Source organism: Brachycentrus maculatus, unplaced genomic scaffold (genome assembly GCF_059751285.1).
Source record: "Brachycentrus maculatus isolate JH-2025_06_01 unplaced genomic scaffold, ASM5975128v1 h1tg000124l, whole genome shotgun sequence".
NCBI lineage: Eukaryota > Metazoa > Arthropoda > Insecta > Trichoptera > Brachycentridae > Brachycentrus > Brachycentrus maculatus.
In genome coordinates this window covers 1,190,423-1,215,457 of record NW_028280877.1, presented here as the reverse complement: position 1 = coordinate 1,215,457, position 25,035 = coordinate 1,190,423, and the positions used below count along the sequence as shown (strand labels likewise).

The 25,035-nt window shown below is 30.7% G+C and overlaps 1 protein-coding gene, 1 long non-coding RNA gene and 1 other non-coding gene across 3 annotated transcripts; 2 read left to right on the top strand and 1 right to left on the bottom strand.

Annotated features, from left to right (window-relative positions):
• Positions 1-177: 177 nt before the first annotated feature.
• LOC148309441 (uncharacterized) lies at positions 178-2,650 on the top strand. The gene is made up of 3 exons (XR_015837531.1): positions 178-250; positions 1,827-1,885; positions 2,488-2,650. It is a non-coding gene; the product is annotated as an uncharacterized LOC148309441 (long non-coding RNA).
• Positions 2,651-6,793: 4,143 nt separating this feature from the next.
• On the top strand, positions 6,794-9,692 carry LOC148309440 (gustatory receptor for sugar taste 64e-like). The gene is made up of 4 exons (XM_088260122.1): positions 6,794-6,840; positions 6,921-7,086; positions 8,795-8,884; positions 9,558-9,692. Exons 2-4 carry the CDS (start codon positions 6,937-6,939, stop codon positions 9,690-9,692), a joined length of 375 nt encoding a protein of 124 aa, XP_088116248.1. The 5' UTR covers positions 6,794-6,840; positions 6,921-6,936.
• A 3,632-nt stretch (positions 9,693-13,324) lies between these two features.
• On the bottom strand, positions 13,325-13,414 carry TRNAY-GUA (transfer RNA tyrosine (anticodon GUA)). The gene is given in 2 exon segments: positions 13,325-13,360; positions 13,378-13,414. It is a non-coding gene; the product is annotated as a tRNA-Tyr (tRNA).
• Positions 13,415-25,035: the final 11,621 nt, after the last annotated feature.

Genomic DNA, 25,035 nt, shown 5'->3' with positions numbered 1-25,035 from the left:
TCCGGCGAACGCCGTTAGATTTAAATATATATTTTTTGACAAGAAAGACGAACAAGACAATAAAATAAGCAAAGTAGTAGGAGAAACGGCCGGTCGAGATAAAAGTGAAGAAATAATTCCTCGAGATGAAAAAACACTTATCACAGAAGAAAGACAGAAGAACTGACACACAAAGGAAATTAAGGAGGCAAGAAGAGAGATTAATCCTTAAATGGGGCCACCAAATACCACAACAGCAAGTCTTGAGAAGGTTTTAATACTTTTCTTTACACAATGCTTAATAAAAAACTCATAACCAAACAGGTCTAATTGCAAAATTGAAATTATTATAAACATATGTAACGAATTCAATTGTATTGGAGTGAACAAACATCTGAGTAAATCTATTAGTATTTATAGATTAAATGTTAAAATCAAGCACTGATTTTTTGAGTCTACTAAATCGTATTTTATTGTTAAAGAAACACATTGAAATCAAATAGAATTTAGTAGACCAAAAAAATCAGTATTTGATTCAAACATTTAATATTTAAATTAAAATGGAGTTCTACAAATTTAATATCAAATCTACTAAATTGTATTTTCACTTATTTATTTTTACAAAAATGTCAATAATATTAGTATACAACCACTCACCGTATATTATTTAAAAAACATTAATACATATATGCATATATAAATTTAAATTGTGACAATTGTTTCGCCTTGTTATTTTTAGTAAAGTATATTAGTAGAATCTAAATATAAGTGTTTGATTTTGATATTTAATATTGAAATTAAAATTAAGTTTTATATTAGGTTAAAATAAAACCCCAAATCTATATATAAATATATTATTACTACTCCTAAAGACGAGTGAATGTTTCCACAAATGCCTATGACTCAAGATACATTTTGCCTATATCTTTTGGTATTGTCTTGACTCACGCCATGCATTTTGTGGTTCCGCTCATTGTCGGTTTTTGCCGCACATCAAACTAGCGGAAGTCAGTTGGTCATACTCGTTGGTATATCTCAAGGTAAAGTGACTTTGATGTTATATCACCAGCTTTGCAATTCTCACTATACCCATGGCCGCCAGGCTACAATTTTGAAAATACTGGCTGGTCAGTGTGAAGTTGTTCATAAGCATCTACTAGCCAACAGACATATCTCATTGAAATTTCATTAATTTATTCGGCAGTCAGTTTGTGATAATACCTATCCATTTTCTATTTATTTTGTAGGTACTCGGTAAATACCACTATTCACTTAAATTTATTTGAGACAAGTTTCGATGCATTCCACGTGATATTTGAAAATAATGTACTTAGTAAATAATGCATCAAAACACGTGTGAAAATGCGTACAATACAGTGAAAATTACTGATATAATGTGTGAGTTTTATACTCATGTTTCTCGAAGGACTGCATTTTATTATTATAATATTATTTAAATATAACTCTTTAAAAATATAAAATTATATATAAATAATACAATTGTTTTTTTTCGACATATTTGTGGAAAAAACGTTGTTATTTTATTTTATTAAATACTGATACTTACTGTCAATAACTTGAAATATTTAATTTAATATTTAGTATCTAGTATTGTTATTTTTTATCATAAATTCTTATTATTATGAATTATGTCACTTTGTTTCCTAACTTCTTCTCGGATTAAGAAAAAAGGGTTACGTGAAAAAAAGAGACTTGAGAAAAGATAATAAGTATTTCTGTTTAGATTCATTTATATTATAAAAACAAAAGATTGCTGAGTGATATAATAAGAGATTTTTCTGATGATCCAAAATCTGTATTGTATTATTGTTTGATTGTGATTTCAGCTCTGTAATCGAATTTGATATTGGACTTGCTGAATCAGAGATCAATTCGAAACAGCAATGTAAGTTATTTAACTAAAACACTAAATATTGTAATATCAAACAATACAAATCATTGGTTAGTGAAAAAATGAGGCAAATGCCTTTTAAAATCTTTAAAAAAAGTATATTTTATCTTTGTTCATAAATTCAGTTTGTCGTACATCCCAATACGATTTTTCATATTAAAAAAAGAAATATCTCAATTTAAATGACGAATTGATTTGAGGAGAGAATATGAATGTCTGGATGACTTGGTTGTGTGACTCCTAGATGTTCGCCTCCGTAGTGTAATGGTCAGCACGCTATGCTACCGTTCTGGAGGTCCCGGGTTCGTTTCCTAGTCGGGGAGGGGGGTCAAATAAATATGTATAAAGTGATTGTTTAACTCTAATATTTATTCATCATTACCCTGGACTGGTACCTGAAGCGTATGGCTAATCACCTTTCCTTCATATGTTAACGATTAAAATAACACTGCGTTTATATGATGCAGTGCCCTGTGGACCATTGGGATGCGGATAAGGGTTTGAAGAAGAAGCAGATATATTGATCAATCTCGAAACACAGTAAGTTTTGAATTTTAGTTTCATTGTACTAATTGTTTTTTTTATTTTTTATTCAGGTATATTTCCTTCCTGTAAAAGTTTAAGTTTGGACACTGTGGTTTCTGAAAGGTTGCTAGAAGATACTTTCCACTATGCGATAGGACCAACTCTCGCCTTTGGGAGATGCGTCGGACTCCTGCCGATCACGGGAGTTCTCAGTGCTGATCCATCAAACCTCAAGTTAGTAGAAACAAATCTTAACGAAGAGTGAAAATAATAAAACAAAATTTATGTTTTCTATACGAAAGCATTTGGTGCTTATAAAATACCTGCCCTTCTTATTGTATGGGTCACATTTGATCTTTAACCACCTTTGAAATGTTTAAAAATTGCAAAGCGATTAATAAAAATTCTTTACAACATTTTGAGTGTGTCTAAATACTTACAAAATCTGGATTATCTCCAATTACAGGAGTTATTTTCATATTATTTTTTGACATCTAATCAAAGATGAAGAAGAAAATGGAAGTTTGGGCATTTTCGGGGCTGACAACCGTCATAGGCTGGTTTAAGTGATCACTTTTGAAACATTATTCTTGAATCACTAGAACTTCACTAGAGACATCTATTTTCATCTCACCAATGTCGATGTCTCTAGTGAAGTTCTAGTGATTCAAGAATAATGTTTCAAAATTGGTTCATATATATAGAACTTCCAAGAATTTGAGTAGTGTGGTTGTCAATAACGGGTAGAATTGGTGAATGTAACACGTGTGTAAAGTGATCACTATACTACCCAACGACGATCGTCAGCCCCGTTAATGCCCAGACTTCCATATTCTTCTTCATCTTTGATGAGATGTCAAAAAATAATATGAATATAAATTCTGTTTTTTTTCAGATTCACTTGGAAAAGCTGTGTTATGGGTTACACGTTATTAATGATGATTGGAGGATTTTTATTTTCATTCCTCAGTCTGGTTAAAATGGTCAATTTCGAATTCAATGTGAGGAATTTTGGTGAGTAAAATCAATTTATAAACCTATTGAGAAGTCAGATTACTAGTGTTAACACACTACCTGGTCGGCTGTCCAAACTCAAAACACAGTAAGGGACATCTTTTTTGGAGTACGTTTTTTTTGCATTTTTGGACTAAGTAGATTCTACTTAGTCCAAAAATGCAAAAAAAACGCATTGCAAAAAAAATGTCCCTTACTGTGTTTTAAGTTTGGACAGCCGTGGTGTCCTGGTACCAATCATTGGGTATAGAAGTGAAGTATGAAGTAAGCAAAAGAAAGCAGTGTAAAAAGGCAAAACTTTATACGATAGATGTTGAAACAGTGGAATACGATAAGAAGCAAAGGCTGATTGTAAGCATTATCAATAAGTCAATAAGGTTAAGATCTGAGTCATGAACGAATGCCAAAACATATGTAAGACGCAAATATAGATGAATAAAGAATTCGAGGAATGCCAAAGAAAACATGGCGATATCTTAGAAGTGGACGGGTCTAAATTCGGATTATGAGAAGATATAAACCAAGCACTTTTGTAAAGACATAGACGTGGCAAGAATAAAGACGTGGCACTTTTGTAAAGACAGAAGAGTTGAAGCACTTTTGTAAAGACAGAAGAGTTTGGCCTTCTATCCTATCTGCCTAACTAGTTACTGAGTAATTATTTCTTTTCACGAAGATTCATTATATCAATCAGATCTTCTAGTGTAATTCTCAAATAAGAAAGTTTTAATTCCGATATCTATCTATCCTACGATGTTATTTATAAAAAAATAGTTTTTTAAAAAACAAGTCAGAGATTGATTATTTGACAGCAGTGCCATTCACGGAGATTTCGATCAGGGTAGGGACTACATAAATGGTTATATGAAGCACATATTTAGATACAGTAGGCACTGCATGGAATGCACGCCCCTGATTAATAGTATTCATAAAACTTCTGGTTTTCTTTTTTGCAGGAATGTGGTTCTTTTATTCCGCAGTTTTGTTAAGCCTCAGCTTGTTTTTGCTTCTGGCCAGACAATGGGGAAGAATTATCGCCGAAATATCTTCGTCGGAGACATCTTTTATAAACAGATACAAATCCAAAAACACGATGACTCTTCGGAAGAAGTTTTGCACCATCAGCGCCATTTTTCTGTGTATCGCTGCATGTAGGTACCCTATATACTGTAGTAAACTGTTAGAGACCATGTAGGAATATGACGAACCGTATTGCATTATCTGTTTTTAAAGTATAGTAGTCAGTAAATCGCAAAAAAGACATTATAATAATTAGTATTTTGGCTTATTTATATACCCCGTTTTCGTAAAGAAAAAAACGCCTCAAGGACGCATTACAATGTAAAAATTACGAATTTAAGTTTTTAAATTTTAAAATAGAACCTTAAGAGAATTAAAGAGGCATCGGAAGACATAAAAAAAGATGGTGCCACGACATAGCCGCTGTGGGGGAGTAAAACTGGCTGCAAGCAGCAACCGACCGAAAAAAATGGAAGGATACGGAGGAGGCCTATATCCAGCACTGGAAAAGTCTTAAGAAGATAAAGAAGATATCGTTTTATCGACTAGATCAGCTGGAAAGAAAGATGAACTGAGAAGATGAAATAAATACCATACTAACTTTGTAACAGTTACTCATTATTCACACCTCTATTACTACGTAATTAAGCTACAATATTTGAAATAATATTTAAGCTTTTTTGTTTTTTTTTAGTTGAACATTCCCTCTGTATCATATCTTCGATTTCAACGGTATACGTTTGTTCTACCGTTCGTCCACTGAGTAAAAGTTACTTTCTTCGATGTTTTCCACATTTTTTTGACCACATTGAATACTCCCTATGGATTGCCATGATATTACAGGTAAATCTTTGCATTTCTTTCAATGAAATGTATTTACCTTTTAGGAATAAGGTGCTTTGAGGGGACTCAGTTGTCTACTTAAGATTACATATCATAGAAACTGTTAAAAATTTAACCTTGTGATGAAAAGTTATTAGACACAACGTTTTGAGTTTGTCCATATACTTGTTGACGAATAAGATTTTTCTCCATTGATCAATATATCTCGGAGTTCCGAAAAAATTGTGTGATTGTCAATCATGGTAGAGTGGTGAAATGTTACACATATGTAAAGTGATCACTTAACCAGCCTATGATAGATCATATGCCCTGTAAATACTCAGACGCTTCTTCATATATAGTGAGATGTCAAAATACCAAAGATAACTCCTGTAAAGTGGAGAAAACCCGGATTTGTGAACGAGTATTTGGACATATTCAAAATGCTGTGAAAATGAACTCCTTTTAAAATATATTCAATGCATTCCTAAACCTTTATTTTTTTATAGATTTGGAATATCCTGGCAACCCTTTTGTGGAATTTTGAGGACCTTTTCATAATTTTGATTTGCATAGGTTTGACCGATCGTTTCGAGAAACTAAATGACTCCATAGTCACATCCGAGGAAAAGGTACAACTCATATTCTTATCTTAAAATTACATTCTGGGATGTGATTTTTGAAAATACAAAATAGTTTTTTTTCAGTATGCGTCTGAAAAGTATTGGATTTCCGCAAGATGGGAATATGTAACTCTGTCAAAAGTCGTTAAGAGGGTCGATTTGGCTATTAATAAAATTATGTCACTCACTTTTACAGCCAACCTTTACTTAATTTGTCTACAGATGTTCAATAGTCTAAGGTAATGAATTGAAAACTTATCATTTATTTATTTTAATAATATAAGTATAAATAAACTTTTATTGCTCTCATTCGATTTCTGGACAGAAAGAGCAACACTTTCTTTATCTTTCAATTTAGAATTTAGATTTTACAGGTGTAAATTATGATATTCTAGACATGACACAAATACAATATAATATTTTAATCACACTCGTGAGATTTTTCAATATTCGTTCATTATTTTTTAAATCATTTTGCTTTTTGATGTCTCCCTTTAAAATGCTTTTTTTCTGTTTCCTTCTCTATGTACTAATTTTGTCAGAGAAACGGAGATAGGTTTAATGAAGAAGATAACAATGTTAAAATTGTTATAACTGTTTTTTTTTTACTTTACTAATTTCCTTTTTTTTAAAATCTGACTTAATAATCTATGTAATATCATTTTTTTTTAAATCGATGCACTATTTGCACTTTACGATTGTATGTATCTAGTTGAGTCGATGTCTAAAGCTGAAATTGATACTGACTGAATGGTGACATTCCTTCTTCCTTTTAAACTGGCCAAATAATAAGTGAATTCCGTTATTTAGGAAGGGATAAACGATTTTCAAATGTTATCAAAAGATTCTGTTTAGAGGTGAATTAATATTTGATTTAAAATGACCCATTTCTAGCACTGCTCCGGATATTATTGTGGAAGATCCTTGCAAACTTATCAAAGAAAAGTGAGTGTTTTTCTAGTTTACAATTTTAATAAAAGGGTGATATTTGAATAATTATCTCTTTTGCTGTTTTAATTTTTCAGATTGTTTTGGCCGAATATGATAGACGTTGGATATTTCGTATTCTCTTTCGGATATCTCGTGATTCGGTTCCTCATCGTCGCTTTAACAGCTGCCAGGCTGAACACAGTCTCCAAGCAACCTAGATTTCTTCTCCACGAAATACCCACGCAATATTATTGCGTAGAAGTAAGATAATATACCAATTTAGTGCAAACTCTCATAACTTTTTTTTCTCCATCTTGTTTTCCACTTTTTACTGCTATCCTGATACTACTTTAATTTCTATTACATTTAATATATACGTTTTATAGACCGTTTGAGCTAATAAATTTATTTTGCCGTTTTAAAACTTAGAATTAGATAAAGTAGATATTTTTTATGTACATGGTTTAAAGATAATTGAGATGTGGATTTTTCTTTATTCTAACTGATTTTTTTTTTTATCTGTGTTGGGAATAGGAGGGATAATCTAGTGTGGGACAGTCAGGAACTTTGCAGCATTTGCTCATTGCTGGGAGAAAACTACGTAAAACTCCTCAGGAGAGCGCAGGACTGTTGACTGTCATCAACAGGCCTTCCGTTCCACTAGAAGAGAGTTCGGCATATTGTGTCCTAGCTTGGTTTATGGTTCCACTGTCCTTTTCATCATTTGTGATATCAGGAATCCGATGCAGGATAGTTCCTTACCTAGGCTCCTGCATCGTGCCTCTAGTCATTGTCTTTGGAAGATAACAGCTAAAGTAGATATTTGAGTCTGCTAGCTCTCTGCGCACCCTTGCAGTAAAACGGCGTGATGGTTAGTTAGTTTAAGGCAAATAAATAGTGAAATAAAGAAAAAGTAGATAAGGAAAAAAGAATAGTAGCGTTTTTATATTTTTATTCTATTTATTTATTTTTTAAAACATATTACATACATAAGTCATATATATATATATATATATATATATATATATATATATATATATATATATATATATATATATATATATATATATATATATATATATATATATATATATATATATATATATATATATATATATATATATATATATATATATATATATATATATATATATATATATATATTTATATATATATATATATATATATATATATATATATATATATATATATTTATATATATATATATATATATATATATATATATATATATATATATATATATATATATATAATATATATATATATATATATATATATATATATATATATATATATATATATATATATATATATATATATATATATATAATATTCCCGATGGATAATTTCTATTTTTCATTTTGGGACATGGGATTAAGGTTAACAAGACTGGAATACATATAATAAAGTTACAAAAAATATTTTTTTAAATAACCAAAACTAATACATGACGAAATATAAAAACAATAAACAGGTATAATAAATAGGCATAAGAATCATATTTAAAAGAAATAAATGAGAAAAACATAAGGTAAGAAGCGTATTTAAAATAAAAAAATTAGAAAATATACAATGACATCAGAATTCGTACAAATTTGTGCGACATATTAGTCACTGGGATTTGTGAGTCAATTCAATGTGAGTCAATTCACCCTTACGTATTTCGTAATTCAGTTACGGAAGTACAAATAAAAAACAGAAATATTATAAAGATATGAAATGATAATTTGATTTAGTACACCCGTAAGGAATTATATTCCCCAGCCATATTTAATCCATCACTCGTGTATGTACAATATGTAGTGATGTATTTGATTACTTCTGGGCGAAGACCACATTTGTCACACAATAATGTAAGATGCCCAAATAAAGTGACACGGTAATAACTTGTTGCCACGTGGAATTCTCGGTAACGAGGTGTAACATGACATTGATGGATTTGTTTTAGATACAAAGATTTCTTGACCAAGCAAATACTGACAAAGTGGCATTTACTGGACTCAATCTGTTTTCCATCACTAGAGGACTCATACTCAAGGTGAGAGAATATACTATTTTAAATGAATAATTTTATTTTCAAAATTCTCATCAAATTTTCATTTAATAAATATGCATGTATGTGGAAGAGACGAAGATTGTTTGCAAAAACGTGATTTTTGAGCATTCTGTTCTCTCTACTTACCCTTGCAAGGAAGTGGCGTGATGGTTGTTTTTTAATAATTTAAAGAAAAAAAGTTTTAAACTATAGACCCCATGTTTCAATGTAACTTAATAGTATCGCAAAATGTACGACAAAAAAGGTCTATAAAAAAATTGTGCGATATGTTTTTTGAGATTTTATTTAAAATACTGACATAAAATATCGGTAAAAAATTAAGATGTATGATATGCTTATTGTCAATACATGCTTTACATGTGTTGCTTCGGTGTTCTTCACAAATTGGATGTCCTTCGTAAATTTTACGAATGTCCCGTAATCTAGGGTTAACGTTGGTCACACACTGAACTAAAGCCAAAATTAAAACACTTGAATCGTTAACTGTTTATATTTTTTATCTGTTGATGAGAACATTTGTAGTTCTCGAAACTAGACGTGTTTAAATTATAAAACTTTATTTGGTCCTGTTATTATGTAACAAGGCAATATGCATGACTTCTTACGTTGTATTGAGATGTGATCTTAGTTGAATTTATGTCCCTCTTGATTACAGATTGCAGGAACTGTTGTAACGTATGAACTGGTGTTATTACAGTTTAATACACCGGCCAGTGGTAGCCGAGGTTCAAATATCACAATATTTGCAAGAGATTTCGACAAAAATTTGACATTTAATGCTCTAGTATAGGTGTAAAGGAACTCTTAGTCCATAAATATCCATGTTGTCTTTTGATTTGACCTCTCCAAGATTTGAAATAAGTGCAAAAACTAAATCACCCATATCTTTTTTTAATTAAACAATTTAATTTAGTTTTTTTATGTAATTAAATTATTTGTTAGTTCTTCATTGCGTTTTTTTCTCAAAGAACTCAATAGTGTCAAATTTGCGGATGCTAAAAAAAGTACGAGTAAGGTACTCCGAGTATTTGAGCCATTTCTACCATTTACCCTTACATTTTTCCTATTATTTTTCCTCTATTTCCTTTCCTACTTCACACAATTGTATTCTACGTCTTTAACCAAGTATTTGGAATCCGGGACGAATAACTTTGATTACGTGTGACTGACGGTCAGGTTACCACCATACATTTATTTATTTATTTATTTATTCACAAATAACAATAGGACACTTTCTTTAGATTTAAGGTGATACATTATATGGTTAATTTAAATTTCAATAATTTTAATTAAAAAATGAAACTTAATATTCCTGCAAAACTAAACTACGTTTACACGGTAAGTAATTTGTCAGTAGAGTTAGTCAGTTCTTTTACATCAAAGAATATACATAATGTACCTTTACCTGTATTCTGTTGTCTATAATATCTCATGATAAGTCTTTTATACGCGGATATAGATAATAAAAACGTAGCGAAAGGAAAAATAAATTAGTAACGTGTCTTGTTGAAATTACTCCTAAGAATATGGGAAGGGACATTTTTTTGAAATGTTAAACCACAAATTATGAGAGATCTCACCCTAAAATGGCATTTTCACAATTTAAAAACGGGCAAATTACGACCCTGAACGTTATGGAACGTGACCCAAAAGACGAAAGTCACAACCCATTACCCTCTAAGTATCGCAATAACAAGATGTTCTGATGACGTATCATTTGCAAATGGTAATTTGGACCAAGAAAACGTTTTGTGTAATGAGTTGAATTTAAACCGGGGAATGGTGCACATTCGAGCGCAAAATATTCGCTGGAATAGTCATGGTTTGCATATTAACATGTAATAAATCACGGCCTTTTTTGTTCGCTTGTTTTTGCAATGCGGTATTAAGGTTTTTACCACAAAGCGCTTTTCTGAATTTTATCGACAGTAGGTAGTAAATCTTTCACCGATACCGACTACCATTTCTTTGCTTTAGAGAAAGTTTACAAATTTATCGGGGGTTTACTAATTTCGGGCGAATTATCTGACGGCTCTCGTTTACCGAGCAAAGAATAACAAACTCAGATTTGAGATCGCATTATGTGTGTTCTTTGTACTTTAAAATATGGAAGAACAAAGGACTTCAAAGCAAATTTAACATTAATAATGTACATCTTTTACTGAGCTTTGATCGTTTTATTATGATAAAAGTGAGAGATTGTCAGATAATGAGTTAGTCGAGAAGTTTGATTAATAACATTTTCATGGAGAGAGTAACTTTTTATGTAGTTTTTCAGGAACACTAATGACTGAAAAATAATATCCTCTGGCAAACAGTACCACGAGTCCTCTACAGTAACTTTTATACATAGATCATGGCCTTTCGAAGGTATTCGAGAACTGCGAATGTATTTGAGTATTGTTTAATTTAAGATTTTTACTATTTTTTCTCAACGGAAACAAAATATCTCATCATGCAAAATTAATGTAAAAGTCTGGACATTTACAGGCCTTGCAAACTGTCCACAACATTTTAAGCGTGTCCAAATACTTTTTCACAAATCTTGATTTTCTCCACTTAGAAGATATTTTTCAATAATTTTGTTTACATCTCAACACAAATGAAGGAAAATATGGAAGACAAGGCATTTACAGGGCTTATAACTTGTCATAGGCTGGTCGCACGTGCAATATTCACCATCCTCCCCATGATTGACAATCACACTACTCATTTTTTTTAACTACTAGATATATATGGTTTAATCTTATGACCAAGTACATATGAGTTTACAACAGCCATCTATGTTGGATTGAGAAAAGTTTGATTATACAGAGACTGTTTTTATTTGTATGCAGGGTCCGAATCCTGAGATATTCACATACTTGATCTCAAGTATGTGAGAATTCACAAACTTGAGATCCGTCTGAAAACATGATTTCAAATTTTTAAGTAACTTATAATTGGCCAGAATAGAATGTTTCAGTATCGAGTTATATCTCTTATATAAAGCATTGCCCGTGTTTAAGGTGGAATATCTCAATATATGCCATTCTAACTAAAGACTAGAGACTATGTCTCTGACAAAGAAAAATGCAGAGAAGCTCAAGTGCATACAGCGATCCATGGTAAGATTCATGCTTACTCTTAGCCTGATGGATAAAATAAAAAATTAAGATATCAGGAAAAGAACCAAAGTAGAATATCTTGGATCGCGTGGCAAAACTCAAATGGCAATGGGCAGGACATATTGCAAGGCAGGACCCCACAAGATGGACCCTAAGAATTTTACGATAGAGATCTCGGGAGAACAAAAGAGGTGTCGGAAAACCCTAAAAGAGATGGTCCGACGACATAGTCGCTGTGGGGGGTAAAAACTAGCAGCAAACAGCAACCGACCGGAGGAAATGGATAGAAGAAGAGGCCTATATCTAGCAGTGGAGGTCAGAGGGCGAAAATTGCCATTTTGAGAAGGTTTACTGGTTTAGAAGGTTTCTGGAAAGCTCAAGTCCACCGTGAATGAAATCCATGGTTCCTAAACATCCCTTTATTTAAGGCGTAGGTAATGTTTGTTTAATGAAAATTGTGACAAAGGGTGCGGGATTTTGTTTCAGAATTCATTCGCCCTAATTCCATAGGAGATATTTATTTATGGTAATTAATCGTCGGGTGGTAGATTCATTTTCACAATTTAAATTTTGATTTAATACGCACGCATACATATCACACATTAAAATGATAAATTGATTATCAAAACGACGCGCTTTCAAAATGGTGGATAACCAAAGCTAATCGAATTATTATTGGCCAATCGAAGTATTTAAATATTTTTAATAATTCTCTTTTAATTTTTTTTGTAATTTTTAATTTTAATAAGTCTGGTTTGAGTCTGCTCTATTTCGATTTTCATTTAATGATTTGAGTCACCAAAATTGAGAGTTTATAAGTTGTTTTATTTTAATATACTAGTAACTCAAATCATTGTTTAATTAAATATAATTAAATATAAATATGAATTTCTATAAAATAAACGCAAGTCAATAAAGAATTATTAAGATAGTGGAAATAAATTAGAATATATATTTTATACACATGTCTCCCAATAAACTTCCAATAAGATCAATACAAATATGTGTTGATATTTTACACAAAAAAAAACAAAATTTTATAAAATAAGTACTATATTGTTTTTACCAAATTTATTTTATTTGACCGGTGATGTCAGTAACGACAAAACCCGGACACTAGTCAAATAAAATAAATGAGGAAAATACTACATAGTTCTTATTTTATTACATGAAATACAGTTTCACCAAGAAATGTTAGTACAAAAGTATTTCTTAAAAAAAAATTATCTAAATAATATCTGAACTCAAATCAAATGTATTTCAAGTACCATGTGTAACAATTAAATGTGAAACTTTTGTTTTTTCTTGAAAAAATTCCTTCGAGCCGGATTTGAACCAGCGACCTATGGATTACAATGAAATCATACTCTACAGTCCACCGCTCTACCAACTGAGCTATCGAAGGCACGCAGCGCAGTCCAGTATTTTTTAAACCTATTGTATAAAGCAATATACAAACGACTAAGTATGTAGTATTGATGGCCACATAGTGAACAAATTTGGGTCACATTGCAATAAGTAATTCATCAGTTCCGCATACAAAGTTTCAATTATATTTGATGATGGAAAAAACATGATAAAAATGCAACATTATTATCTATCAGTATATAAATATGTTATTTATTGTATCGGCATTAACTTTGTGGTAAGACATGTTACAATGATTAAAGAAAACACTTGTTTTTTACCACTTTACTCAAGTGGTAAAAAACAAATGTTTTCTTAAATCAATATAAATATGTATTTCGTTAAGGTCCAGTATTCGTTGTGAGTAAGTTGTCGTTCCCAGTAAGTCACAACATAATTTTCTTTAATGTCAAGTTACGTTTGAAGTAATTAATTTTTTTACACCATTTTTGTATCGAAAAAACAAGTTTTTCTTCGAAATAAATATACATTTTTGAAAATAAAAGAATGGGTAAGGTGTTAAAAAAAATAGTTTTTCAATATATACGCGCAGACAGTTGGTCATTTGATGCATATCTCTTAATTTTGTTTAAATATAATCTTTATGTGTCGGTGAAGTAAAAAGAAATTGTTTTCCCTACATTTAAGTGCATTACCTAAATAAAAGCCATTATTTCTGTTTTTCCTTCTTTCTACAAATGTTCGAAATGAAAAGCACAGTACAGCAGAGCTGGCGGGAGCGCCTGGTGGATAGGCAATTAGCTTTACATTCGTGTTCCCATTATGAAGCGAACTGGCGCGTATTGCGATGCTATTTTGACCACTTTCGTATTTCAGGACTCTTCAAGTAACTTTAAAATAAATAAATTAAAATAAGTAATTTTTATTAATATATTGTCTACCTTCGTTAGTCAGTACATTTGGATACCGCATCGGAAGTTCATCAGTTTCTCACTCTAATATTTATTTAATATTACCATGGATTGGTACTTCAAGCTTCAGGCTGATTAGCTTTCCGTCATGTATTTATTAATCATGATAACACTGTTCTTTTAACGTTGCAGTGCCCTTTGCAGCATTGGGTTGGGGATACTGGTTAGAATAAGAAGATATATCTCAATCTCAGTTCAAAGTGGTGCGTTGGCGTTCTTTGTTATAACAGTATTTATGATTTAATATCCTACAAATTTATTAAAATATATGTGTTTAAAAAAAACATGTAATTGTAACTTTTTCGTCTTTTTGATGATGTTCGATACATTTTATATTTCTTTACAGATGAAGTTTTTGATGCTTAAGTTTTCTTCAATATATCAATACAGATCATAAATAAAATATTCTAAATGCATTGCTTTTGCATTGAATTTTAGCATGCACTTTTTTGCATTGATTAATCAATGTATACAGAATAATCAATGAATATATGTTAATATAGAATAACAATGTATTGATGACAAAATGTACTGACTTAAAAATTAAATGATGTTTTCCTAAGTCAAGAAATTGGTTTTTGGGCGTAATTTCCCACCCCCATATAATAAAAGCTGCTCTAATTTTCGTTGGTATTAAAATCTTTAGTAAAATTATTGATTCGGCACTTTACACCCTATAGTACATAGCGCTGAATTATAAGATATTACCGTAAAGTGACTGCCAATTCAATTAATGAAAACTGATTGATTTCCCCTGATGTGTTTGAACCCACGACCCTTCAGTAATGCAGCCTGTAGTCAATTATTTATCAATGCACATTAGAAATTCACCCTATACACACGGAGTGGAGTTAGCTCGTATGATGTGGTTCTGCCATACATCACAGCGGAAATTTCCGCATTTCTGCAGTAAAAGCGATTAGGGACCTACCTTAGTGATTATTAAGCTTAATTCATTTTGATATTTCAATTTAAAAAAAAATTGGTATATCATTTTTCAAATACAACATATCAACAATTTCATCAATTGATTTGGCAGTCTTTTTGTGGTAATTGTCTTTGGAATAAATTTGAACAAAGGCAAACCTAAACTGAAGTCCTCAATTATTTTCGGGCTAAAATATAATCTCATATAAATTTTACTTGGTAAATACCACTTTTCCTTAAAATCGATTGCTTTGAAACTAGTATCACACGTGTTTTAAAGCATTTCGCGTCATTTTAAAAACCATTTACAAATACTGTGTTTGAAAATGATGAGAAATACATCGAAACACGTGTCATAATAGATTTTAAATAAAAAGTGGTATTTACCAAGTAAAATTAATATGAGATTATATTTAAGCCAGAAAATAATTGAGAACTTTAGTTTAGGGTTGCTATTTATCAAAATATTTTCCAAAGACTTGGAAAATTACTCGATGTTTAGAATTATAACCCATTTAATTATTGAAAAAACTGGGATTTATATTTTTTTACGTATATGGAAAAAATAAAGGTACGAAAATTTACTACAGCGATTGTAAAGAATGCAATATTGATTCTGATTCCCCTTCTTCTTCCAACCAACTTCCAAAAAACACTTTTGTGATAGTTAAATAATTCAGAAAATCTGAAAAAAAATTATGGCATGACAATGTACAATTGACAGAAGACGCGTTTGTAACACAGGGATACGTTGTTGGACTAGTTTTCGCTATGTTAAAAATGAATTCAGAGATAAAAGGGTAATGTATTATTATTAACATACGTTGGTTTTATCATGTCATTCTATAAAATTCGGTTTGTGGTCCCGTGGTAAGTGTCGCTGACTCTTGAGTCAAAAATTTTCACGGTTCGAACCCACTCTACCACAATTTGACACCTATTTCTAATAATGAGCCGCTTATGCACACATAAATAGTATGAAATTGAAGTATTTTTATAAATAATAACTACACAAATATATTTTTTTAATAAATTAAAATAAATAAAATAAATAAAATAAATGTTTATACCGATTTAAAAATTGCTTTTAAACCAATAAAATAGTTACGATATAAAACCACAAAGTTTTTACCATAAATAATAAGTTCACGTGATTAGTTTTTGAGTAGAGTTTAGTACTTAAGTTTACTACAGACGTCATAATGTGATATACTTACACACCGTGTACAATTTAATGATCTAAGTTCTGAATCCAGTCTATCTGGAGATAACGTTAAGCGACTTGTCTGTATAAGAATTCTACGTTTCCAAGAGATGATGAAAAATTAATCGATAACCTCTGATTAATGGCAGTTTTCTTTTAAATTGTAATTATTAGCGTTTAACCATTGTACTGGAAGTCCCCGATTCGATTTTCGCGGGGTTCAAAATAAAAAGAAAAGATTTTGTTACTTTTATATTTATTGATTATTACCCTGGAATAGTTTGTAAAGAGCAGAACTGATCACTTTACCCTCATATTATTATCTATCAACATTATGGCGATCAGATGCAGTGCCCCATGCAACAATTTTTGAGGTTATGATCAAAGTAGAAGAAGAAGATAGGGTGATGAATGTTGCCCCTCAGATTTCTGAATCTATGAGTAAAATATGATGAAATATATATAACTTAAATATAGAAGATCAAGGTGCAAGAACATTACTGTGGCTTGGGAAAGAAAATAAAAGAGAAATAGAATAGATCAAATTATTATAAAAAACAATGCCTTGTGCACTCGGAAATGCATACCAGTAGCGTCAATGAAGTTTTTATTATTTAATTGCTATGAAAAAAGAAATCCACAAAAAGAAAAAAAAGGCTTCCTTCATTCATGGCATAATGTTCTTATGGTGCACGTTTTTTGCTTAAATATGATTATTATTGCACATTTTCTGAACAATCACGTTTTTTCCCCAAAGTAAGGAAGGCGCTATTCTTGTGCCTATACGGAATGTATGACACAGTCCATAACTATACAAGCTATTTCGAAAATTAAGGAGTCCCTCAAGCCACCGTTTAACATGGAAACACAAAAATGAGTTTATTTGATATTTTAGAGATTGTGATCGCAGACTCACCTCCTAAGATTTGCAAGTAGTTTAATGGCATTCATCATTAAGATAACCTATAGATAATAATTGTTCCTCCTGCCAAAACAAAGTTTATCCCCATCGGCTGAAATTTCCCTGAATTGTCACCAGGAGGAGTGTAAACTCATCGGTTCTACATATCAGGAGACAATTTTCAAAAACAGACATGTCCGTTCTTTTAAGAAAATTTTCAACGTGCTTCATTCGAAAAAGAATGCTGTCGATAATAAAAAAGCAACATTGTTTTAAATCTTTTTAAATTAACTAATATTTCCTATTTGATCCATTTTCATGTATGCGTAAATAGCTTGTGTTTGAAATTTTTAATTAAAATAAAAGGGCAAAAAAAAATTATTCAACCACTTTAATTTTTCGTACTATTGTTTCAACCGGTTTTGAAAAGCACTTTGTCTTCTTAAGGGGTGGATGTATTTTCATCCCTTTACGTATAATATTCATCTCTGAAGAAGACAAGGTGCTTATCGAAATTGGTTGGAATAATAGTAGATACCAATATGACGTTAAAAATAATGTTTGTGTTCTATTTATTTTCTTAAGTTATAAAAAGAGCTACTCACTACATAATAGACGTATCCAAGTTAATTAACATCATTTAACAAATTGTGTACTTAAAAAGGTGTAACTGATTTTTTCATACTTTGATAACGCATTCTGAAGCAGTTACAAAAATAAATCAACTGTCACGAATCACAATTTGTAAATTTAATTTACTTTTATAATATTATTTTTTGACATCTCATCAAAGATGAAGAAGAATATGGAAGTCTGGGCATTTACGGGGCTGACGACCGTCATCGGTTGGTTTAAGTGGCCACTTTACACACGTGTAACATTCACCAATTCTACCCATCATTGACAACCACACTACTCAAATTCTTGGAAGTTCTATATATATGAACCAATTTAGAAACCTTGTTCTTGAATCACTAGAACTTCACTAGAGACATCTATTGGTGAGATGTAAAGAAGCTTTTTTATTAAGCAGAAACTCTTATATTAGTATGTGAGGTCCGAATCCTGGATTATAATCACACACATGAGAAACGCCAGAAAATACCATTTTCATTTTTATTATTTTTTTGTATTATTTTTTTTATTTTTTTTACTTTTATAATAATATAATATTTATTTCTCAATGCTATTGTAACAAATAATATTGACATAAATGTTTTATAGTTGGTTCCCTTATATTCCCAATATATTACGTCACGAACTCTAGATTAGAGTAAATAATCCATCACTGCCAATCAAAAAATTTTCAATTTGGATTTATCCGATTTTCAGAACTAACTTCTGATACCTATAATACGAGTACATAACTCTGTTTCTAGTAGACTTGTGCTTATGTATCAAGAGCTATGAGTAGGTGAGTAATAATTATTATAGTATAATAGTTTCAGCAATTAAATGAATGAAGGCATTGAACAACTGATTCATCATTCGTCACATGCAAATTATTCGAAAATTTATAATATAAGGAAACGAATAAATGGTGCGATTCTCAAATCCCAAACGTTAATTTGAAATGTTTCTATGGTAAAATAATAAAATAACTACATTCTTCCAATATATTATACTAATTTAGTTAAGATTTCTTCATGTCTTTAGCAAATTTAAATAGTTCTTTAAGCAGTTTCATACATACCAACGTTTTAACAATTAGTTCTTGATAATAGACAGATCGTCGATAATTTATGTTAATACAAATTGTTTATGGTCTCAATCGGTTTTTGAATTAAAAATTTCCATGATTAAAAAATACTTAACCCTAGATAACTAAACATTCGTTCATGTGACGACGCCCTTCTCCAAAAAAGTTAAGCGCACTTACTTCCCTGCACCCCGCACCCGCCAGGCTTTGTTTACAGAAAAATGATTTATTGTTAAATGTCTCTTACATTCATTCCTAATAAACCAAACTTAAGTGTCACGTGACCAGTTATTATTTATAATGAATACTTTTGATAATTTTCACGTTTTTAATTGCGTAGTCCGACTGACAAATAGTTACCATGTATCTACAAATATAGTTTAGTTATCTAGGGTTAACGCGCTGTTAATTATTCAAGTGTGATGTTTTTAATGTGATCAATTAACCAGTCTATGACATGTCATAAACGCTGTAGATACCCAGACTTCCATTTTCTTCTTCATCGTTGTGGAGATGTCAAAAATCAAAAATATTCAGCTCTTGACTCTTCATACGAGTATAGACAGTGTATATTAATTTAAAAGATATTCATTGTTCACTGAAATATACGGAACATTTAGAAATTAATTAATTTTAAGTTTTACAGGGAGTCATAATCAAGCTGGGTGATATACGTCCTCATAGATCAAGGGACAAGATAATAATACAGAATTGAAGTGATTCCAGAAAGATGAACTCGGATTAATCCCGACTCAGCGGAGAGTCCTTCCCTCTTCCCCGACTCCTTTTATCTCCACTTAATCCTGACAAGCGAAACGTTTTTTGTAAGTAACATTCAAAGTTTAATTTTGAAAATACGTTCAAGTTATGCCATCTAATTATTTTATATTATTATTCAGAAGTGAAATGGTAAAAGGGTTTAGAGCCGTAAATATATTTGTGTATAAGTGAGATTCTTACTAAAATTCCTCTGTTTTATATTACGTTAATTATTTTTCAACAACCTTGAGATAAATAATAATAATTATAATCCAGAAGGGTTTTTTTTTATTAAATTTAAAAGGTTCTGTGATCCTGTTCGGATAATAGTTCACTTAGTTTTCAGAATTCCAGTTGATATTAGACCTTGTAAAAAAAAACTTTTTCATATTTTTTCATAGTATTAAAAAAGGTAGATATCTTGATGACACATTTAATAAAAAATACATAATTTTAAGAAACTGTGGTATTAACTGAGTGAAATTTAAATGAAAAAATAAAGTTATTTTCATTAAGTGACTGCCGAATCAATTAATGAAATTAAGAAAAAGAGTTATTAATCCGGTACATTCACACACCTTCTCGTACATTCAGTGAGTATGTATGAGGAAGTGCATGAATGTGAAGAGACAAAGATAATTTGCAAAGACAGATTTGTGTGGCGTTCTATTCTCTCTGCTTACCCTTGCAGAAAAGCGGCGTGATAGCTAGTTAGTAAGTTAGATAAATTATATGAAATGCACTCAAGATCATACATTCTAAAGTCAGCTCATACCTTTCAATAGTTTTTTGGTCAATTTTCGGTGTATTGAGAGAAGAAAAAGATATTTTTAATTTAATTAGTCAGGAATCGAAAAAGGGTAAACAAATATAATTCTGTATTTAAAAAAGAGTGAAGGATCGAACAAGGATCTGACAGATCTAACACAGATAAAGTCACAGTATTTTATTTATTGTTTCGGCATTAACTTTGTGGTAAGACATGTTACAATGATTAAAGAAAACACTTCGTTTTTTACCACTTGAGTTTTATTATAGACTACATGTTTCAGAAGTTAAACTTCCATCATTCAGGTCTGTATAATAACTAAAATATAAAATATAAAATACTAAATACCCTTACTTTCCCCTCTCCTTATTTATAGAACAATTTTATATTTTATATTTTAGTTATTATACAGACCTGAATGATGGAAGTTTAACTTCTGAAACATGTAGTCTATAATAAAACTCAAGTGGTAAAAAACGAAGTGTTTTCTTTAATCATTGTAAGGTCACAGAAATATGTTTTTTTCTTATGTTAAAAATCGTCTGTCACATTTGTAGAACACAATCATTAACATACAAAATAATTTTCTGACTTAAAATGTAAAGCGTACTAGTCATTTTTTATTTATTGTTGTTATAGAGTTTCATAATGTCTTAATAAGACGAAACGCGTCACATGTTGTCATTATATAAATGTAAATAAAAGTAGAATTCAACCCGATAACCTTGTTTAATTTTGGATATATTACCCAAAAACTAGTCATTTTTATTTAAATATGCCAACATTGCGTTGTTTCGTTATATTGCATATAGAGGAAAGAAGAAAAATATGTGTATAGTTCACAGAAACCCATTTTAACACGTTGTTAAAATTATTTCCTTTCCCTTTCTTGTGTGACCACGTAGCAAGGTTGAGCCGTTTACGCGGTCTGATTCCTCACGGGGTGCAAGGAGCCGGCCTGTAGGGGGGTATCCCCTGCAGCATGTACCGATGTACCCCCTTTAGTCCGCACATGAGCCCACCTCCGTCCTGGATCCGTATTCCAGAGCATCTCTCATGCGGTGTGACGTGTCGGAGATTAATATCCCCTGCATGCTCGCCCACTACACAACATGTCACCGTGGCACACTTGGATGGATGCACTATACTTTATTTAATAATATTGAAACCTGTATTAAATATAAATTTAACTTTTTAAAAATCGCAAGAATCAAAATAATGTATGATAATCCTACTTAGAATGATAGAAACAATGTACCCTCGAAAAGCTGATGCCCAGAAATTTTAGAGCTGTCTATGTTCCCACTAATAAGAAAAAAATTATTAGTAAAAAAATTGGAATCAGCTTCACACACGGTGTTTGAAAATTATACGAAATGCATCGAAACACTTATCACAATAGATTTTAAGAAATAGTGGTATTCATTAAGTAAAACTTATATTAAAAATGGATAGAATTTACCACAAAGTGACTACTGAATCAATCAATGAAATGATTGTTTTTCAACATACAAATATAATTTTTTTCTTCTTCTTTTTTTGTTATGTCATGTTGCTCTCGGAGCCTGATCCTAAGAAAAGGATTTCCAGCTATCCCTCCATCAAATCATTGTTGATCAAAAACTAAAATTAGTAAATTGCAAATTTTGAATGGTGACTTTGCTAATCGTAAATTGTAAACTGTGTATTAAAATAAAAAATAACATTACAAAAAGTTATTGTTTTTTGTTTTACATAATTTTACGAAAAGGCCATAACACATCGTGAAAAAGAATCACCAATGACGCTTTATTCATATAATGTTTTTATTTTCACTTGTAAAAAGTGTCAATCGTGAATTACATCTTCTTTCAATTTACCTCGTTCTTTGTATTTTCAACTCATATATTCACATTTGTTGACAATTGTTTCTACTTTGTAAGGTATTGTTTGTAGAATGTTTAACAAAAACTAATACGTGATTATACGTTTTCGTAATATGAACTTACAATATTTAAGAACAGTAATTTTTTCATATTATTTGTTTGACAATTCATCAAAGATGAAAAAGAATACGGAAGTCTGGGCATTTAAGGGGCTGATGACCGTCATAGGCTAGTTTAAGTGATCACTTTACACACGTGTAACATTTTCAAATTCTACCCATTATTGACAACCACACTACTCAAATTCTTGGAAGTTCTATATATATGTATATATATATATATATATATATATATATATATATATATATATATATATATATATATATATATATATATATATATATATATATATATATATATATATATATATATATATATATATATATATATATATATATATATATATATATATATATATATATATATATATATATATATATATATATATATATAATATATATATGAACCAATTCAGAAACATTGTTATTGAATCACAACTTTACTTGATACATCTATTGGTGAGATATTTGATAAGATGTCAAACTAATAATATGAAAAATTAACTCCTGTAATTGGAGATAATCCAGATTTGTGAACAAGTATTTAGACACACTCAAAATGTTGTAAACAGTAAATTTAATTAAGATTTACTTTTAATATATTATGGTTTCAATATATTATTACTTGTCCGCCTCCTTAGTGTAATGGTCAGCACGCTCGGCTACCGTTCTGGAGGTCCCGGGTTCGATTCCCAGGGGGGGTAAAATAAATATATGTTATTTTTTCACTGTAATATTTATTCAATATTACCCTGGACTGAAGCGACGGGCTGATCACCTTTCCTTCATGTGTTAACGATCAAGATAACACTGCGTTTATATGACATAGTGCCCTATGCACCATTGGGGTGCGGATAAGGGTTTTATTATTATATATATTTTGGATACAGAAGATATCGTAGCAATTGTATTCAACGAGTGTAGTATTTTTAGATATCCACTTAAAATCCACATTTTTGAAGTAAAATGAAATTGGTGAAAATATTCGGAATGTGTTTCGATTGTCGGATCTTTTCGGGAATATCGAAACAGAAAACAGTCGGAAATATTTCATCTTTGGGTTGAGACACGTATCCGTTGAAATGCGGAATGTCTGTTCCCCCTTTAAAGTATATTTAACTTCGAAAATAAATCTTATTTAAAATTTGCAAAGCTCAGACGTGCATTCACATATTTGTAAATTGTAAAGGGTGCAATCCAAAAAGTTACTTGATATTTTTAACAAATATATAAAACACACCTGTTAAATTACTTCTTCCACCAATAACGAGTGTTTTTAACTAGAATTTTCACTCATGAATTACATGAAATTATAGTAAACATAAAGAGTAAATCCACTCACGAGTAAGCATAGGCTATGAAAAAGTTGAAGCCTGAGTAGGGTGATGATAAGCGGTGTTGCATAAGCCGTAGCTAGATTTCAGAGTCACTTGGACGTTAGGTAATTTAAAAAAAATACTTTTTCCACAAAATTATATTGCAATTTTTCAAAGCACAAAGATTTTTCTTATGTATATTTAAAGGGAGAAAAATATAATATGTATACTCGAGTAGGCTCACCACTATGAGATCTCGATAGTCAGTATCTCGACCACCAAAATTCTGACGTAGAAATACTTTATGAAGAATTAAGTATTAAAAAAATAGCAGTCGTGATTTCGACTACCGATGGTTTGAACTATTAATAATAGTAAGATATTATTAAAGAGAACACTTTGTTTTGACACTTAACTTTATTATATGACGACTAGTTTCGGAAGCTAAGCTTCCATCTTCTGGTCTAAATGTAAACAGTTTTCCAATTAGACCTGAAGATGGAAGCTTAGCTTCCGAAACTTGTCGCCATAAAATAAACTCAAGTGCTAAAAAAACAAGTGTTTTCTTTAATAATATCATCATGTCTTAATAAATAATAATGGTAAGTACTAGGATTATTATTTTTTAATATATATATATTTTCAAATTTAATAATATTTTCAAATATATATTTTTGATAAATTATTCAAAACAGCTGTACTGATTCCTCACCATATGGAATTTTGTAGTGTTTTTGTAGTTTTTGCTTGATTCGATTGATTAATTTTGAGCAATGATCCGGGGAAAATAATAAATAAATAAATTTAAGTCAAACAACTGACTTTTTTCTTGAATATTCTTCACAAAAAATTGGTGAAATCGACCCCTTGATACCAGTGTCAGAATCGAGTGTATAAAATAATTATTTAAGGCAAGTCTGCGTGAGGAGCGAATGGATAACGAGAGAATGACTAAGAAAATATATGTGGCGAATGTGAGCGGGAAAACAGAACGAGGACGACCGAAAAAGACTTGGCGCGATCAGATCAATAGAACCTAAAATCTGGTGGTGTCAAACGTCTGCGTAATCAGAGAGCATGTATGACTAGATGTATGGATGTGAAGGAGGCGAGGAGTGTTTGTCAGGA

Excerpts from the sequence above, each read along its gene's own strand:
- LOC148309440 (XM_088260122.1), top strand. The coding sequence starts at position 6,937 with ATGATAGACGTTGGATATTTCGTATTCTCTTTCGGATATCTCGTGATT. Across the intron at positions 7,087-8,794 it reads CGCAATATTATTGCGTAGAA|ATACAAAGATTTCTTGACCA; the intron begins GTAAGATAATAT and ends GATTTGTTTTAG. Across the intron at positions 8,885-9,557 it reads CTAGAGGACTCATACTCAAG|ATTGCAGGAACTGTTGTAAC; the intron begins GTGAGAGAATAT and ends TCTTGATTACAG.